The sequence below is a fragment of the Rhinatrema bivittatum genome, chromosome 14 (genome assembly GCF_901001135.1).
Source record: "Rhinatrema bivittatum chromosome 14, aRhiBiv1.1, whole genome shotgun sequence".
Taxonomy (NCBI): domain Eukaryota; kingdom Metazoa; phylum Chordata; class Amphibia; order Gymnophiona; family Rhinatrematidae; genus Rhinatrema; species Rhinatrema bivittatum.
The window spans coordinates 70663420-70681982 of record NC_042628.1 but is presented as its reverse complement, the minus strand read 5'-3'; the positions used below and the strand labels follow the sequence as shown (position 1 = coordinate 70681982).

Here is an 18563-nt window from a genome sequence, read left to right as displayed (position 1 = left end):
CTCTTGGACCTCCTTCTCTCTCTAATGGAATAACTTGGATGTCTGGCGGTAGAAAATCCCCAAAACGTTCAACCCCCAAAATCTGTCTTCCTCCTCAATGGGCAGGAACTGGTGGCAAGAAATTCCTCCCAAAACGCAAGAACAAAACTCTCTGCAAAAATACTCCTGTTTTCTTCTCTGTCACATCACCGCTATCCCTCCTCGTTCTCTGCGCATCAGGGAAATGCAGCACCCACAGGCCGAGGTAACAGTCCTCTTGAGGCAGGACCAGGCTCCAAAAAGCAAACAGCTCTCCCCAAATCTTCCTCTTCACACTCCCAAGACAATCTCTTCCAGACCTGGGGGGTACTGGCCAGAGCAATCTCTGTGGGGCCTAAAAACGGGGACCACTAACCATCCAACTCCTCGTCTTCCTGCACAGCTTGCTTTAACAGAGAACTGCCAGCCAATCCAGGCAAGTCTCTGTGCAGGTGCCTGCAGGGGTGGTCTGCAAACTACCGAGAACTAGCCTAGGGCTTATGCTAGGGACAGTTTAGTTAGTGAGGGCCCTAGGTGGTCCCTTACATTAAAGATTAACACAAAGTTTATCTTTGTTCTCTAAGAGCTATTTAAATATCTGAGTGTTTGAGAATTCAAAAAGACCCATGTAATCCCTATTTCTGGTGGAGGAATGTTTGTAAACTGCAGGGCACTTTGGAGGAGGGCCTGGAGGGCTACTTTACCCCAAGATGAAGCCTGGTGGCTTGTTAGCCCTGTGGCTGTATCCCAAGGTGGCAGATGGGATTTTCATGCACTCTCTATTTGTAGTTCATGTAATAGCTGCTCTCTGCATGGTGGGTGGTGGAGTCAGACTGACTTTCCATGTCTGTTAGTGATCTCTCAGTGCTATCTTCCTTTATTTGGATCTATATTTGGTGAATATGACGGATGGCTGCCACGATCCGGGCCGCATCAAAACTTCAGTTTCAGGTACAGAGGGTTGGAAGGGATAGGGTTGGGATGGGGGGTATGGGGGCCCTGGGGAGAATCACATTTAAAAAATAAAAATGGGACTCGGGGGTGGAGTGGGGAAGGGTGAAGCACCGACCTTTTAAAAATTAACATATGGCCAGTTTTAAGAGGGAGTGAGCCGAACGTTTGGAATTCATGGGGAAGGAAGGAGCAGTTTTGGTTAGGGCATGTAGGCCCATCATCTTTTTTTCCCTTTGGTCTAAAGTTATCTGTTTAATCTAGCCACGTATACCCAATGTTCAGCTAAGTTAGCCAGATATCTCAGTCTCTCCCCGCAGTGCCCCCGGAACGCTCTTTATTTATCCGACTTAATTGTAGCCGGATAATCACTTATTTGGTTATAATTTAGCTGGATATGTGGCTGAATATGCCATATTTGCCATTTAGACTTTTAACATTTGAGTTATCTATCTAAATAGGTTTTGAATATAGACCTCTTGCTTTCCAGTCACCCTAAGACTGTTGTGGATTAGTGAGGGGTGTTACGATTCCTCCCATAGCTGGAGCTACAGGAGACCTCTTAACTTTCTCTGGAGGCTGCTCCGAAGCCAGGGCCTCGCCTCATCTGTTTGCCCAGGTTTTGCTCCATGGCCTGGGAGGCCTTCGACGTCCTCGGGGCCTGCCTGAGGCCTGCTTCAGTCTCCACCTGCACTTCCTGGTTTGGGCCCCGCCCTTCTCCCTAGGGGTCGGCCTGCAGCTCTTCTCTCCAGTTATAGGGCCAGCCAGGTGTGGCTCATCTGAACTCCTAGGGAGTTGCTTTTTTCCTGTCCTATAAAAGGACTACCTCTTCATTCAGTCCTTGCTTCGTCTTGGGGCTAGTCTACCTAGGCTATGTCTCCCTTGGACTTCCTGATGTTCCTGCTTGTTCCTGATGTTCCAGTCCTGATGTTCCAGGATGTGGGACCCATGCCTCCCAGAGTTCCTGCTTGTGTTCTGAGTTCCTAGACTCTTGCTTCTGATTCCTAGTTCCGACTCTGGAGAACCCAAGGGGTTTCCAGTACCCTGTGCTGAGTGACTTCCCGAGCTTCTCCTGCTCTTCTCATGGTCCGCGACCAGCCTCTGGGCTGTGTAGGGCGCGAAGGAGACAGTGTGGTCTGCGACCGTCCATTGGGGCCGCCCGTTGGCTATGGAATGGTAGGGCGCCTGAGGGTCCTGCTCATCCCTCTTGTTCCTGTCTTCGTCCTGAACTCATTTGTGCTTTGCTCCAAGTTCCAAGGCCTTGCCTTATCCGCTTCAGTCCCCTGCCAACCTGACCTCCGTCCGGCCTGCCGCCTCTGCTGCTCCCTGCGGCAGGTCCGAAAGGGCTGGGAACGGTCAGAGGACTGTTCAGAGACCACCATAATAGTGTGGTCTCCTGCAGTAAGTTCCATTTACCATTACACACTGTCTCTGGTCAGTCAACCAGTTTGCAATCCATTCCACCAATTTGTTTTCCAGGCTTCTCATTTTGTTCATGAGCCTCCTATGCAGGACTGTATCAAAAGCTTTGCTGAAATCCAAATAGATCCCATCGAGCATTCTTCCTTGATCTAACTGTAAACGGTCCCCATGTGGGTAGTTATCCTCAACCAGGAGTGCTATGGGTCCAGATCCAATGACCAGACAAGGAGAATTATCTTCCGGGACCCCTGGCACAATTGATCACTAACTCTGTGTAACGCCCCCTTGACTGCTTACCTCACGGGGCGTTCCTGGGTCCGGGACTGACCTGGCAGGAGCCCCCCCCCAGGGCAGACTCCATCGGTCCTCACGTTCTTGGTGCCTGGTGCCTCCACCTGGGGAAGAAGGTGTTAGCGGTTGGGATTTCCTTCCCTTCACACCAGAAAAACAAATGGGCCTGTGAACAAGGCTGGCAGTATGTACAAATATATACAGGTTTATTAGACTATATGAGTATATTTATTTATTTTTATTTAATATATATTTCTATACCGGACTTCACGAATGGAATTCACATCAGGCCAGTTTACATGGAACTTAGGGGATTAACAAGTGTAACCAAACAAAAGGCCGAAGCAAGCAAAGTTACATATAACAAGGGTATTGAACTTGGGGGCAATAGAGCCAGGAAGAAAGGCAGAGCAGAATTAACAACATATAAATAATATATAACGGTTTAAGAGATTAGTAAACATCCCAATTCCTTGGGCTGAGTCCGACGTGATATTTTGACTTAGGGGAAGGCTTGAAGGAAGAGCCACGTCTTGAGTTTTCTACGAAAGGTATGAAGGCAGGGTTCTAGTCTTAGGTCAGTCGGTAGTCTGTTCCAGAGGACAGGGCCTGCTGTGGAGAAGGAACGTTCTTTGGTGGATTTTAGATGGGTGGATTTAGTAGGTGGGACTTGAAGGGTTCCTTTATATGCTTCTCTGATGGGTCTTTCCGAAGAGCGGAGTTTGAAAGGGGTCTGAAGGTCTAGTGTGAGCTGTTTGTGGATGGATTTGTGGATTAGAGTGAGTGCTTTATGTAGAATTCTGTATTTTATTGGCAGCCAATGTAGGTTTCGGAGGATTGGGGTGATGTGAGCATGTCGGTTGGTGTTGGTTAAGATTCTGGCTGCTGTGTTCTGGAGCATCTGTAGAGGTTTTGTGGCTGAGATGGGGAGCCCCAGGAGTAAAGCATTACAGTAGTCAGTTTTCGAGAATAACGTGGATTGAAGGATGGTTCTGAAGTCCTGGAAGTGGAAAAGGGGTTTGATTCTTTTTAGAACTTGAAGCTTATATAAACAGTCCTTGGTGATATTATTAATAGCTTTCTTTAAATTCAGATGATTGTCTAGAATAACTCCTAAATCTCTTGTTTGAGAAATCTGTGGGTCCAGAGCTGTAATATCGGTGTTGGTCGAGTGTTCAGGGGAGATAAGAAGGATTTCCGTCTTGGATGAGTTTAGAACCAGGTTCAAGCTAGAGAGGAGGCTTTTTATGGACTTCAGGCAATTTTCCCAGTAGTCAAGCGTTTTTGGCAGAGATTCTTTTATGGGGATCAATATCTGAACATCATCTGCATAGAGGTAGTGTGTTAATTTTAGGTTTGTGAGCAGATGGCAGAGGGGCAGTAAGTAGATATTGAAGAGGGTCTGGGATAAAGAAGAGCCTTGTGGGACGCCTAGCGTTGCTTTATAACTTGGAGATTCTCTGTTGTTGACTCTAACCTTGTAGCTTCTGTTGTTGAGGAAAGAGTTGAACCATTTGAGGGCGAGTCCAGCGATTCCAATGTCTGATAGACGGTTTAGCAGAATAGCATGGTTTACCGTATCGAAAGCCGCTGAGATATCTAGGAGGACCAGTAAGTATGAAAGCCCTTTGTCAAGACCCAGGAGGATGTGGTCTGATAGGGAGATGAGAAGGGTTTCAGTACTGGAGGATTTCCGGAAACCGTACTGTGAAGGGTATAGTATTTTATGTTCCTCTAGGTAGTCCGCGAGTTGTGTGTTCACAACTTTCTCTGTGAGCTTCGCTAGGAACGGAAGGTTAGATATGGGTCTGAAATTGGAGAGTTCTTTTGTATCCAGGTTGGGTTTCTTCAGGAGGGGTTTGAGAGATGCAGTTTTTAGCTCATCTGGGTAGATTCCTTGGGCTAGAGAACAGTTTATGAAGTTAGTCAGTGCTCTAGAGATGGTGCTGGGGATGAGGAGCAGGAGTTTGGTAGGGATGTGGTCCGTCGGGTGGCTGGCAGGTTTCATTTTCTTAAGGGTGGATTCTATCTCCAGGGTGGTAGTGGGTTCGAAGGAGTCAAGGGTGGCTCTAGGGTGATGGGTGGGATTAGAGTCTAGGGCTGGAGGCGTATGGTTAGTGGGGAGAAGTGCAAGTGTGTTTGTAATTTTATCCTGAAAGAAGCTTGCTAGTTCATTGGCTTTTGATTGAGCCTGTTCATCAGGGATGGTGGGGGCAGAGGGTTTTGTGAGTTGGGATACGAAGGAAAACAGAGCCCTGGCATCATATTGTATGTCGTGGATTCTGCTTGCATAGAATTCTTTTTTTGTCTGTAGAAGAGAGATCTTGTAGAGGTGAAGGGTACGTTTGTAATCCGATAGTGTTGTGGTATTGGGGTTATTACGCCATAAGCCTTCTTTGTGTCTGAGGTCTAGCTTCATCCGTTTAAGTTCTGGGGAGAACCAGAGTTGTTTCTTTTTTTGTGACCAATTGATGGTTTTCGTCATTTTAGGGCAGAGTTTATTGGCTATTGATTCCGTGATACTGCTCCAAGAGAGAAGGGCCGCGTTGGGGTTGGAGATATCCAGATTAGGAAGATCTTTATTAAGATGTTCACTAAGGGGTAGATTTTCAAACCGCTCAATTTGGCGTACTTTTGCTGGCGCATCAGGCGCCAGCAAAAGTACGCAGGATTTTAGTATATACGCGCGTAGCCACTAAAATCCTGGATCGGCGCGCACAAGGCTATCGATTCCGTATAGCCGGCACGCGCCGAGCCGCGCAGCCTACCCCCGTTCTCTCCGAGGCCGCTCCGAAATCGGAGCGGCCTCGGAGGGAACTTTCTTTTGCCCTCCCCTCACCTTCCCCTCCCTTCCCCTACCTAACCCACCCGCCCGGCCCTGTCTAAACCCCCCCTTACCTTTGTCGGGGGATTTACGCCTCCCGGAGGGAGACGTAAATCCCCGCGCGCCAGCGACGCGACCTGGGGGCGGGTATGGAGGGCGCGGCCACGCCCCCAAAACGCTGCCGACACGCCCCCAAAACGCCGCGCCGACCGGGCCCGCCCCCGACACGCCCCCCTCAGAAAACCCCGGGACTTACGCGAGTCCCGGGGCTCTGCGCGCGCCGGTAGGCCTATGTAAAATAGGCGCACCGGCGCGCAGGGCCCTGCTCGCCTAAATCCGCCTGGATTTAGGCGGATTTAGGCGAGCAGGGCTCTTAAAATCCGCCCCTAAGAGTATATAAGTATATAAGTATATACATTTCTACATGACTATGTACATTAGCTAACAGGATGTCAAACAGCACATTTATCTACTTGTGGTTAGTAGTCTCAGGCTACATAACTATATACATTTCTACAAGATAGCAAAATCATTTAATATTTGGCAATTTAGGGTTGCTGGCCCCCACAGCATGGGTTATTTTTCCCTATATGCAACACCTTGCACTTGTCCACATTAAATTTCATCTGCCATTTGGATGCCCAGTCTTCCAGTCTTGCAAGGTCCTCCTGTAATGTATCACAGTCTGCTTGTGATTTAACTGCTCTTTTGAGAGACTGGCTTAAAAACCAACTCTGTCAGAGTTCATCTTAATGCAGTTGTCGCATACCATCACGGTATAAATGGTATGTCCATATCTGTACAGCTTATAGTTGTATATTGTATGCGGGGCCTGCTTGTTATGACCACCCGGGACTGCATCTTGGGGGTCATGTCAAGCCTCATTCTGTCAGAGCCATGGCTGTGTCGGTGGCCCACTTGTGAGCAGTTCCCGTGGAAGAAATCTGCAAGGCTGTGACGTGGAGTTTTCTCCACACATTCACATCACATTACTGTCTGGTCAACACAACAGTAGGTTCAGTCAGTCTGTCCTTCTGAACCCGTTTGAGGTGTAGAACCCAGCTTTCCCAACCTAGGGCCCGTTGTTTGGTTTCAGGCTCTCTCCCCCCTGTTACCAACAGTACTGGTATTGTTGTGCCTGTTGGCACCTCGTTAGGTAACTGTTGGTCCCCTTTTGTGTTGGGGGAGCAGCCTGTAGCTAGGAATTCACCCATATGTGAGGACTACCATCCTGCCGTCCTCGGAGAAAGCAGAATTGCTTACCTGCAATAGGTGTTCTTCAAGGGTAGCAGGACGTCAGTCCTCACAAAACCCGCTCACCACCCTGTGGAGTTTAACCTGTTTTTTATTTTATCATAATTCTATGTTATGAGACTGAAGAGGGACCCCATGTGGAAGCGTGGGATAGGGCATGCTGGGCATGCTCAGTGAGCCTGGTCAAGTTTCTAGAAACTTTGACATAGGTTTTCTGCATCAAGCACCATCTGATGATGTCACCCTCGTGTGAGGACTACCATCCATGTGTGAGGACTACCATCCATGTGTCCTCGGAGAACACTTTTTACAGGTAAGCATCTCTGCTTTCCCATCCATGCTCTTGTCAACCTGCATCGATCTTACTCCAGGGTTTTTTTTAGTTAACCCCGAACAGAAATATTTATTTAATATTTTACTTTTTCCTCATCTTTCTCCATACATTGCTCCTTGTCTCCCATCAATTTAATAGGGCTCCTCTGGCCTACCTCCTTTCTCTGATAAATTTGAAAAATGTTTTATCACTTCGCTTTACCTCTTCGGCAATCCTTTCTCCCACTTGACTTTTGCTTTCCTGATTTCTTTCCTCGTCTCCTTCAGTTTTACCAGGTAGTCTTCCCTGTGTACCTCTTTTTGGGATCCTTTGTACTTCTTGAACGCTGTTCATTTTGCCTTTATTTTTTAGCTATTTCCATTGAGAATTAGATTGGTTTCTTTTTTCTCATACTCTTGTTTACTTTTCTGAAATAAATGTTTGTTGCCTTTATTACACCCCTTTTTCATTTGTTCCATATCATCCGTTTCCCAGTTTTCTACCCCCTCCTCAAGGTTCATCCCCATTTTACCAAAGTTTGTATTTTTGAAATCCATCCCTGGCTTGGGCCCTTTCTATGTAGGGAATGTTGACCTTCTAGGCCCAGGCAGTTTAGTGGAAGGAATCCCTCCTGTTGTGTGCTACTATGCGGTATATTAGTGGTAGTGCTGCAGGGAACAGGCAGGACACAGATTGGGTGTTCAACTCAAACTTTACTGTGAACCTTTAGAATAAATAAATAAACAAATCTCCTATCACGTAGATAACTGTCCCTTTATATCTGTGCTCTCACTGGAGGATTTACAGTGCAGACTCTTCTTCCTTTCCTCTGTGTATGTGTCCTCAGCACCTGCCAAGTGAACTAAGGAGCTACCATTTACAGCCAGCCTCAAGAAGGTGCTATTCAGAAATGGTATCTCCCACTAAGATGGAAAAACCCCAGGCAGGGATCTAGGGCCCTCTAGTGGAGACCAATGGGTCTCTTCACACATTTGTGAGCACTAGGTCAAGTTGGATCACTCCCTCTCTTGAGGGTTCCATCACTGTTTGTTTGAGCTGAGTCCCTTAAAAAGCATCCACTATCTCTCTACGTCTTGCGGATTCTGCATTTGAGATATTACAATCCTCATCAGGAAGATTAAAATCTCCAGCGAGCAACCTATCTCCTTTTTATCTGGTTGAAGATGTCTTCAACCAGATCTTTGTCCAGTTCTTCTGTTTGAGTTGGAGGCCTGTAGACCACTTCAGTGTAAATGCAAGCACCATCTTGTTTTTCAAAGACAGCCCATAGCTCTTCTTCTATATTTATTTATTTATTTATTTATTTATTTATTTATTTAAAGTTTTTATAAACTGTTGTTCAGATAAAAATCACAGCTGTTTAGAATAAATATAATAAAAACAAAACCAGAAAGTGTAAAATTACAAAAAACATTGGTATAATAAATCTAAGATAGTACATCAAAATAAATAAAAATAAAACAAAGTTATAAATTTAAAATCAGTCTTATGAAATATTTAAGGTTAAAATAAACATACAAGGAGCATAAAATAATTGAATAGAATGCCTCATTAGTATTCCGGTTACAGGCCTGTAAAAAAAGATAAAATCAACCTTTAAGCCTTTTCTTCATAGGCTAGTTTAAAAAGCCAGATTTTCAGGCTTTTTTTTTAAAAAATGGTGAAATCATTCTGCAACCTTAATTCAGCGGGCATTGAATTCCATAGTTTAGGACCAGCTATCGAAATAGATCTATCTCTAACTTCACTAGATGTGCTGAAGGAACTGATGGAATTGTTAGTAATCCCTTGTTTGCCGATCTTAGATCACATTGTGGAGTGTGTAAATGAATCATGAAGTTTAACCATTCTACTTTCTCTTTATATAAAGATTTGTAAAAAAAACCCCCAAAAACCATAAAACTTTAAAATCAATATTTTATTGGTAGCAATGCAACACTATAAGGGGTAGATTTTCAAACAAGGCGCGTTGGCGTACTTTTGTTGGCGCTCCAGGCGCCAACAAAAGTACGCGGGATTTTAGTAGATACGCGCGGAGGCGCGCGTATCCGCTAAAATCCTGGATCGGCGCGCGCAAGGCTATCAATTACGTATAGCCGGCGCGCGCCGAGCCGCGCAGCCTACCCCCGTTCCCTCCAAGGCCGCTCCGAAATCGGAGCGGCCTTGGAGGGAATCCTCTAACGCCCTCCCCTTACCTTCCCCTCCCTTCCCCTACCTAACCCACCCGCCCGGCCCTGTCTAAACCCTCCCTTACCTTTGTCGGGGGATTTACGGCTCCCGGAGGGAGACGTAAATCCCCGCGCGCCAGCGGGCCGGTTGCGCGCCGGGACGCGACCTGGGGGCGGGTATGGAGGGCGCGGCCACGCCCCCGGACCGCCCCGGGCCGTAACCACGCCCCCGGACCCGCCCCCAAAACGCTGCCGACACCCCCCCTAAACGCTGCGACGACTGGGCCCGCCCCCGACACACCCCCGACGCGCCCCCCTCGGAGAACCCCGGGACTCGCGTCCCGGGGTCTGCGCGCACCGTGAGCCTATGTAAAATAGGCTCACCGGCGCGCAGGGCCCTGCTCGCCTAAATCCGCCCGGATTTGGGCGGATTTAGGCGAGCAGGGCTCTTAAAATCCGCCCCTAAGAGTTGGAGTGATATGTCCATACTTATGTAAGAATTCTTGCCTGGCATTCTGTAGCATCTGTAACGGTCTTAAGGAACTTGATGGAAGACCCAACAAGAAGGCATCACAGTAATCAAGATTAGAAAAAGTCAGTGTCTGGTGAACAGAACGAAAGTCATCAACATTTAATAAGGGCATTTTTACGTTTTAGTATATGCAGTTTATGATAGCCGTCTTTAAGTTTAAGATTAATTCCATTCCCCTTGCATTTCAGTTGCTTGGATATTGCTTTTGACATAAAGAGAGCTAATATTCCCCACTTTTCTGTCTACTTTGTCCTTGCTTAACAGGTTATAGCCCAATATGGCTGTATCCAGATCATGAGGCCCATTGAACTATGTCTCTGTAACAGCAACAATGTCCAAGTCCGCCTCCACCATTAGGGCCTGCAGCTCTGGGATTTTATTGCCCAGACTACGAGCATTTGTGGTCCATGGCTTTCCAGATTTTTCCTTTGGCTTGCTGTGCTTCCTGGTCACCTTTTCTCCTCTTTTCCTTAGGTGTGGAGCTTAACTGATTTTGTTATTTTTTTTCCTTCCACTTCCTGTATTGCTGGGGGGTGACCTGCAAACTTTCATTGGCCACCTTCTCGCTCCTCCATCCTCTAGTTTAAATGCCTGATAATGTATGATCTGAATTTTTCATTTAGCATCCTTTTTCCTGCCACAATCCTTACCATATAGCCTATTACTGCTCCGTACACTCCCCTGTCCTCCAGTGTAACCAAAAATACTTTCTTTACATCGTGTTATGAGCCATGTACTGAAATGATCTATATGTCTTAGACTTTCCTTTCCTTTCCCATACCATGAAGAGGAAATACTTCAGAAAAGGCAGTAGTCTTTGCCATGTGGCTAATCTTTTTCCTTAGATTTTGCAGATCTTTCTGTACTGCTTGGATACCATTTCTAGCAAGGTCATTGGTCCCAGACGGATGATAGCATTGATACTTTTTTCAAAAGATATATATAGCTGGTTAAGCGGCAATCCAATTAAAAAAAATAATAATAATGATCATGTGCCTACGGGCCTTATCCCATCCCTTCCATGCGAGCTCCAAAGACTTAGCCGGAAGGGCCAAGCTTGCCACTCCTTCCTCAGAGTAGCCACATCTTAATTAAAAAAAACAAACCAAAAAACAGTGCCAGGGGTTGGTGCAGGTCTCATCCCCTCCCCCACTCCCGGTTCCCATGCTTCTCTCCAGGGACCCCCATCCCCCACCTCAACCCTATTCCTCCCGTCCCCTGTGCCAGCAGCATCCTACTGCAGTCCTGGCCCGGCGCTCCTGCCGTGGCTGGGCTGCCGCGATGGAAGCGTGTGCTGCATTATAGCAGCTCAGCCATGGCAGGAGCACCGGGCCTGGGTCACAATGGGACTCTGCTGCATTTGCGCTGCCTCAAATCTCCAGTTTAAGATCCAGGGGGTGGGAGGGCTAGGGTTTGGGTTGGGAGGAGGGCTGTGGAGAGAAACATATTTTAAAAAATGACGGGCACGGGGAGTGGGGAGTAGGAGAAGGGATGAGACCGGCACGAAATCCGGCCCTAACATTTTTTTAAAAAATGAACATGCCGGTGCTTTGAGGAGGGGGTGGTAGGATCAACCCAGCAGGGCCAAGCCTTTGGAGCGCATTGGAAAGGAGGAGGAGGGGGCGTTTGTAGGGCCTGTAGGCCCACGATCAGTTTTTTTTTTGTTTTATACATTGGATTGCCACTTAACCAGCTATATTCAAAAGAATATCCAGTCGTGTTTGAAGTTATCCAGCTACCAGAGAAGTTATGTCTTGCCTTAACCACTAAACGGCCTAATGAATATTGCCCTCAAAGGTCCTATTTCAGGACAGATTTTGAAGTGTGAAAATCATTCCCCTATACATTAGAACATTATTTGGAGCTGCAGGACGCAGGTAAGAAATAAAAGGGCAGATACATGATACATGTTTGGGTAAATGGGCATCTGTGAGCACAGTCAGGGTTGGGGGAAGAGATGCTAAGTGTAGTATCGGACTCCTACACATCTCATATACTCAGATAACTTTATTTCAGGCTGAGACACATTTTTCAGTCAAATATTTGCTTTTATGAGAGTCGATGTTTGGCAAAACACAAACGTTTGTCCTATTGGCCCTTCAAAGGCCAAATGAATTTGGATGAGCGGAGGAGGCCTGAGAACTGTTGCAACAAGCTCTGTTTCTTCTGGCAAGTTTATTCAGTCCTGCTTCCTCTCTCCCCCTACCTCCTCTGTCCCAGGAACACAGAGACTTGTAGTTCCACTTCCAGCTGTCCTTAGGGATTTCAAAACTGCAAGTTTTTGTGTGCGGTGGGGTAAAACCAGGACTGGATCAATCTGGAGTCAGCTGACAGTCCTATTTGTGTCTCCTAATAAAAGAGCTAGAAGGCACCTGATGGAACTGCCCATTCAGCAGGGGTAACTCAAATACCAGGAAGGGGTTTACTGCTGCACAGGGCTGGTGCCAAGGGTATTAGGAGCCCTAGGAATAACTTAGGGCCTGCTACATCCCACCCCCATCTCACAATTCAAAATTTGGCATTTATAATAATAGATTTCACATGAACAAGAACATTTAAAGTACAGTTCTGAGGTAAAAATGTCACAACATGCATATTATGTTCACATGCACTGCCTTAAAACCCTGCAAAAAGTAAAAGAAAAAGACCATTGGAATTGGTATTAGGTCTATTGTAAAGTGTGCTGGGTATGGACTTAGCTCTCAGAAAGCCACAAATAAACTGAATTACAATTTCAATATAGAAAATCTCCATATCAAAACTGCAATAACTGCCAGCACTCAAACATTAACAACCCTACTTATGAAAGGGCAACACTGTGATGATTACACCAGGCCCTAAAATGCCAATGCACCTACTGTTAGGAAACCAGAACAAGCCAAGCAGAGTATGTCAGCTCAAAGTACATAGTATTGACGGCAGAAAAAGACCAAAGAGTCCATCCAGTCTGCCCAGGCAAGTTTCTTATCAAAGTAACTACCGCTCCATGCAGGATAATAATATTAACAATCAAAGCCGAGCACTGTCAAACCCATCTCAAAATTACTGCTAGCAACATTTTTACAGGGTGAGTAGCCTTCTTGATAACCCTTCTGGTTAAGGGAAGTAACTGCCGTTCTGTGCAGGTTACCCCCCCCCCCCCCCCCAAACATCAGTTCCCCAGATGGTAAAAGTCCGGGCCCTTGTTAGTTGCTGCCTGAATCTAATTCCTCTTTTCCCCCTGCCGTTCAAAAAGAGAGTAATGATAACATATTCAGAGAGGCTGAAGGATCTGAATATATAAACCCTGGGAGAGAAGAGGATACAGACCTGCAGATACCTGAAAGGTTTCATGAAGTACGGAATTCAACCTTTTTTCCATTGGAAAGAAAACAGTAGAACTAGGGGTCATGAAATGAAACTCCGGGGGGACGACTCAGAAGCAACGTCAGGAAATACTTTTTCATGGCGTAGATGGTGGAGGCCTGGAAGGCCCTTCCGGAAGAGGTGGTGAAGGCGAAAACAGTCAAAGAATTCAAAGGGGCATGGGATAAACACTGTGGATCTCTCAGTGCTAGAGGATGGGAATGAAGAAACGAGATCAGGGGGTAACTTGCTGGTATGGTGGTTACTACCCTTAGCAGAAGGCGTGGAGATTACTACTCTTAACTAATATGCTTTGATGATTTTAATGCAACTGCAACATTGCTCCTTGCTTAAATGGCAGGGGGAAAAGAGGAATTGGATTCAGACAACACCCGAGGGCTTCGACTTCCATAGTCTGGGTTACTTATACGCAGACATAAGGGGAAAAGCACAGGACGGCTTCTACACCAAGTCCTAAAGGGAACGAAGAAAGTGTGCATGGGGGCAGCTTGCTGGTACAGACGTTACTACCCTTAACCAATAAGCCTTGCTGCTTTTGATGCAATTCCAACAATGCTCTATGCTTCAATGGCAGGAGGAAAAGGGAATTGGATTCAGACAGCAACCAATGAGGAACCCAACTTTTATGGTCTGGGAACTGATGAGCATGGGGGTAACCTGCACAGAGCGGCAGTTACTGCCCTTAACAGAAGGCATGGGATTACTACCCTTAGCCAATAAGCCTTGCTGCTTTTGATGCAACTTCAACATCTCTCTCTGCTTCAACAGAGGTGGGTGGTGGGTGGGTGGAAAAGAGGAACACAAGCCATGACTTTTTTACAGTCTGGGGTACTGATGCGCAGGCATTGGGTAAAAAACACAGGACGGCTTCTACGGCCAAGTCCATCAGCAAAGCACATCAAGCAGCACTTTCTGATACATGGACATAACCTGCACGACGGGGCAGATACTACCATGGGAAGCTTGTTGAGCAGCCTGGATGGGCCATTTGTCCTTTTCTGCTGTCATTTCTGCATTGTCATTCAGACAATGCTGCTTAAACGTGCTTTGCTTTTGGATTTGGCCATAGAAGCAATTCTACACTTTTCCCCTAATGTCTGCATATCAGTACCCCAGACTGTAAAAGTCAAGGCCTTGACTTTTTTCTCCTGCTGTTGAAGTGGAGAGCGATGTTACACTTGCATTGAAATCATGAAAGCTAGTTGGTTAAGGGTAGTAATCGCCATGCCTTCTGTTAGGGGTAGTAGCTGCCACTCCTTGCAAGTTACTATCATGCACTCTTTTATTCATTTCCACTTCTAGCCTTTAGAGATGCAGAGTGTTTATCCCATGCCTTTTTGAATTCCAGGTACCTCCCTTTTGGAAGGACATTCCAGGCATCCACCACCCTCTCCATGAAGAGCAGACCCTCACCAAATGCAGAATAAAGTGACCATAAAGTAGTAATACAAATGTGCAGACAAAAACTGAACTGGAAACCGTAACAAGCCAGACTATGTTTACAGTGCAACAATGGAAAAACAGAAACATTACAATTTCTCATAAAACATCAAACAATAAAATCAGGAAATATAAATCAGCAATAAAAGTAAAACTAAATTAATAAAAACAATATTTCAAAACAGCTGACAAATAGAATAACATCTAGTAATTTAAAACTCATATAAATTTTCCAAGACCAATAAAATATTTCAAAACAGCAGACACAAACACCACGCAGTATTTTAAAAGGATAAAAAATCCCCTGCTGTCCGTACCTGGGATCTTTTGATTTTCAGATGCCCCGAGATTGTCATAGTTTAGCAGGGGAGAGGGGAATCACAATCTTTCTCCTCCGACATATATATACTCACATACTTATTCACACAACATGCGCCCCCCCCCCCTACACACACACAGACATGCTTTCTCACACATAGACATGCTTTCACATACACACACAGAGACATGCTTGCACACACAATGCCATATATACACACTCAGAGACACTGCCCTTCCAAATAATGCTCAAGGCTCATTATTAGTACTTCAAGTACAATAACTCTCTGCCCCAAAGAGCTTATGGTCTAAGTGATGTAATGGGTCAAGATAAAGTGACTTTCCCCAAGGTCACAAGGAGTGTCAGTGAGGAGGGCCGGGATTTGAACTCATTCCTCTAACGACTAGGGAGGCTGTTCCTTCTCCTATTTCACTTATGCACGATCTGTGTAAAAGCCCCAGCTGCTGTTTTATTGCAAACCATCCAACTCTCTCACATTCAGGGTTGCTTTGTACCTGAAGACTGGAGGGTGGCTAATGTAACCCCAATATTTAAAAAGGGCTCCAGGGTCGATCCAGGAAACTACAGACCGGTTAGCCTGACTTCAGTGCCAGGAAAAATAGTGGAAAGTGTTCTAAACATCAAAATCACAGAACATATAGAACGATATGGTTTAATGGAACAAAGTCAGCATGGCTTTAACCAAGGCAAGTCTTGCCTCACAAATCTGCTTCACATTTTTGAAGGAATTTATAAACATGTGGATAAAGGTGAACTGGTAGATGTAGTGTACTTGGATTTTCAGAAGGCGTTTGACAAGGTTCCTCATGAGAGGCTTCTAGGAAAAGTAAAAAGTCATGGGATAGGTGGTGATATCCTTTCGTGGATTACAAACTGGCTAAAAGACAGGAAACAGAGAGTAGGATTAAATGGGCAATTTTCTCAGTGGAAGGGAGTGGACAGTGGAGTGCCTCAGGGATCTGTATTGGGACCCTTACTTTTCAACATATTTATAAATGATCTGGAAAGAAATACGACAAGTGAGGTAATCAAATGTGGAGATGATACAAAATTGTTCAGAGTAGTTAAATCACAAGCAGATTGTGATAAATTGCAGAAAGACCTTGTGAGACTGGAAAATTGGGCATCCAAATGGCAAATGAAATTTAATGTGGATAAGTGCAAGGTGATGCATATAGGGAAAAATAACCCATTAGAAAGGGAATGGTGAATAAAACGGAAAATGTCATAATGCCTCTGTATCGCTCCATGGTGAGACCGCACCTTGAATACTAGTGTGCACAATTCTGGTCGCCGCATTTGAAAAAAGATATAATTGCGATGGAGAAGGTACAGAGAAGGGCGACCAAAATGATAAAGGGGATGGAACTGCTCCCCTATGAGGAAAGACTAAAGAGGTTAGGACTTTTCAGCTTGGAGAAGAGACTGCTGAGGGGGGATATGATAGAGGTGTTTAAGATCATGAGAGGTCTAGAACGGGTAAATATGAATCAGTTATTTACTCTTTCGGATAGTAGAAAGACTAGGGGGCACTCCATGAAGTTAGCATGGGGCACATTTAAAACTAATCGGAGAAAGTTCTTTTTCACTCAATGCACAAGTAAACTCTGGAATTTGTTGCCAGAGGATGTGGTTAGTGCAGTTAGTGTAGCTGGGTTTAAAAAAGGATTGGATAAGTTCTTGGAGAAGAAGTCCATTACCTGCTATTAATTAAGTTGACTTAGAAAATAGCCACTGCTATTACTAGCAACGGTAACATGGGATAGACTTAGTTTTTGGGAACTTGCCAGGTTCTTGTGGCCTGGATTGGCCTCTGTTGGAAACAGGATGGACCCTTGGGGGTAGATTTTCAAACAAGGCGCGTTGGCGTACTTTTGTTGGCGCTCCAGGCGCAAACAAAAGTACGCGGGATTTTAGTAGATACGCGCGGAGCTGCGCGTATCCACTAAAATCCTGGATCGGCGCGCGCAAGGCTATGAATTCTATATAGCCGGCGCGCGCCGAGCCGCGCTGCCTACCCCCGTTCCCTCCAAGGCCGCTCCGAAATCGGAGCGGCCTTGGAGGGAATCCTCTAACGCCCTCCCCTCATCTTCCCCTCCCTTCCTCTATCTAACCCACCCACCCGGCCCTGTCTACACCCCCCCCTTACCTTTCTCCGGGGATTTACGCCTCCCGGAGGGAGAAGTAAATCCCCGCGCGCCAGCGGGCCTCCTGCGCGCCGGGCCGCGACCTGGGGGCGGGTACGGAGGGCGCGGCCACGCCCCCGGACTGCCCCGGGCCGTAGCCACGCCCCCGTACCCGCCCCAAAACGCTGCCGACACGCCCCCGAAATGCCGCGACGACCGGGCACGCCCCCGACACGCCCCCGACACGCCCCCCTCGGAGAACCCCGGGACTTACGCGAGTCCCGGGGCTCTGCGCGCGCCGGTAGGCCTATGTAAAATAGGCTCACCGGCGCACAGGGCCCTGCTCGCCTAAATCCGCCCGGTTTTGGGCGGATTTAGGCGAGCAGGGCTCTGAAAATCCGCCCCTTGGTCTGACCCAGTATGGCATGTTCTTATGTTCTTAATCATTAAGTTCATGTCACAGGGTGACAACGCACGATTGCATGACACTGTTTTTCTGTGTTTCCTGCTCAGGCATTTTCTACATGTGTGCTTACAGAATGCACGAATGCCAGAGGGTGTCCAGACCATGCTAAGTGCCCTGCTCTTTCCGTGACATCCAGAAACCTATGGTGAGAGGGTCACTCTTTCCTGTGCGCTAAAGGAAAAAAATCTCCAAAGGAAACACCACATGGACCTAAAACCAATGAAGCAAACTTATACTAAATTTAAACAATGACCTGGCTGACCTCTGTACAAGCATTTGTGACTGCATCGTTCTTTTGGAACCAACATATTGCTTTTTCTCCTATAATTCTTTTTGCACTCAATATAGTTGGTTCTAAAAGATGGGTATTTAGATTGCCACATCATGACAGGCCTTGCAAGATGTTGGACGTTTCCCAGTTTCTCTGCATCCTCCCTCAAGATTGGGGTCTAAAGCTGGACTCTGTGCTCCATCGATGACCTTACCAGAGTTGAGTAGAGTGTTTACAGTCTGCACAACAGGGACTGGATCTGGGATCAGGATCCAGGATCAGCAGCGCTCCCAGTGCAGCCCAAGTTCAAATGAAGACTTCTCTGAGGCAGCCCTGGCACGGCTGAAGATCTGTTGCTGCTGCCACTGATCCCCACAGCCTGCTGGAATCACAGTCCATGACCAGGATAGCAGGACTGCTGGTTAGACCTTCTAACTGACTTCTGCTGGTTCCTCTTCCTCCCGTACCAGTCAAACAGCTGATCTAACCAGCACTGGTGAGAGGGGAGCCAGCAGCAGGAATGGCTACAGACACCTGATTGCCAGCTCCACTCTCCTGCTGACCAGATCATGGAGAGGGAAGTGAGAGAGGAGAGGTCCCTGGGAGCCTGGAGGAGTAACCTTCAAGTTGGGGGACAACTAGAATGGTGGGAGTGGGACAGTGGGATGTGAGTGATAGGAGAGAGAGTGGGAACTGAGGGATGAGGTTGGGAGACAGGACCATCCTTGGGTGGGGGATGTACATTGGTGGGCCAGAGGAT

General features: G+C 46.7%; 1 protein-coding gene across 1 annotated transcript in view; it reads left to right on the top strand.

The window, feature by feature from the left end:
- Positions 1-17812, top strand: part of LIM2 (lens intrinsic membrane protein 2) — a 29378-nt gene extending 11566 nt beyond the window's left edge. Inside the window, exon 4 of the mRNA XM_029577325.1 lies at positions 17580-17812. Coding sequence (XP_029433185.1) covers positions 17580-17641 — 62 coding nt within the window. The 3' untranslated portion in view covers positions 17642-17812. The remainder of the gene's footprint in view (positions 1-17579) is intronic.
- Positions 17813-18563: the final 751 nt, after the last annotated feature.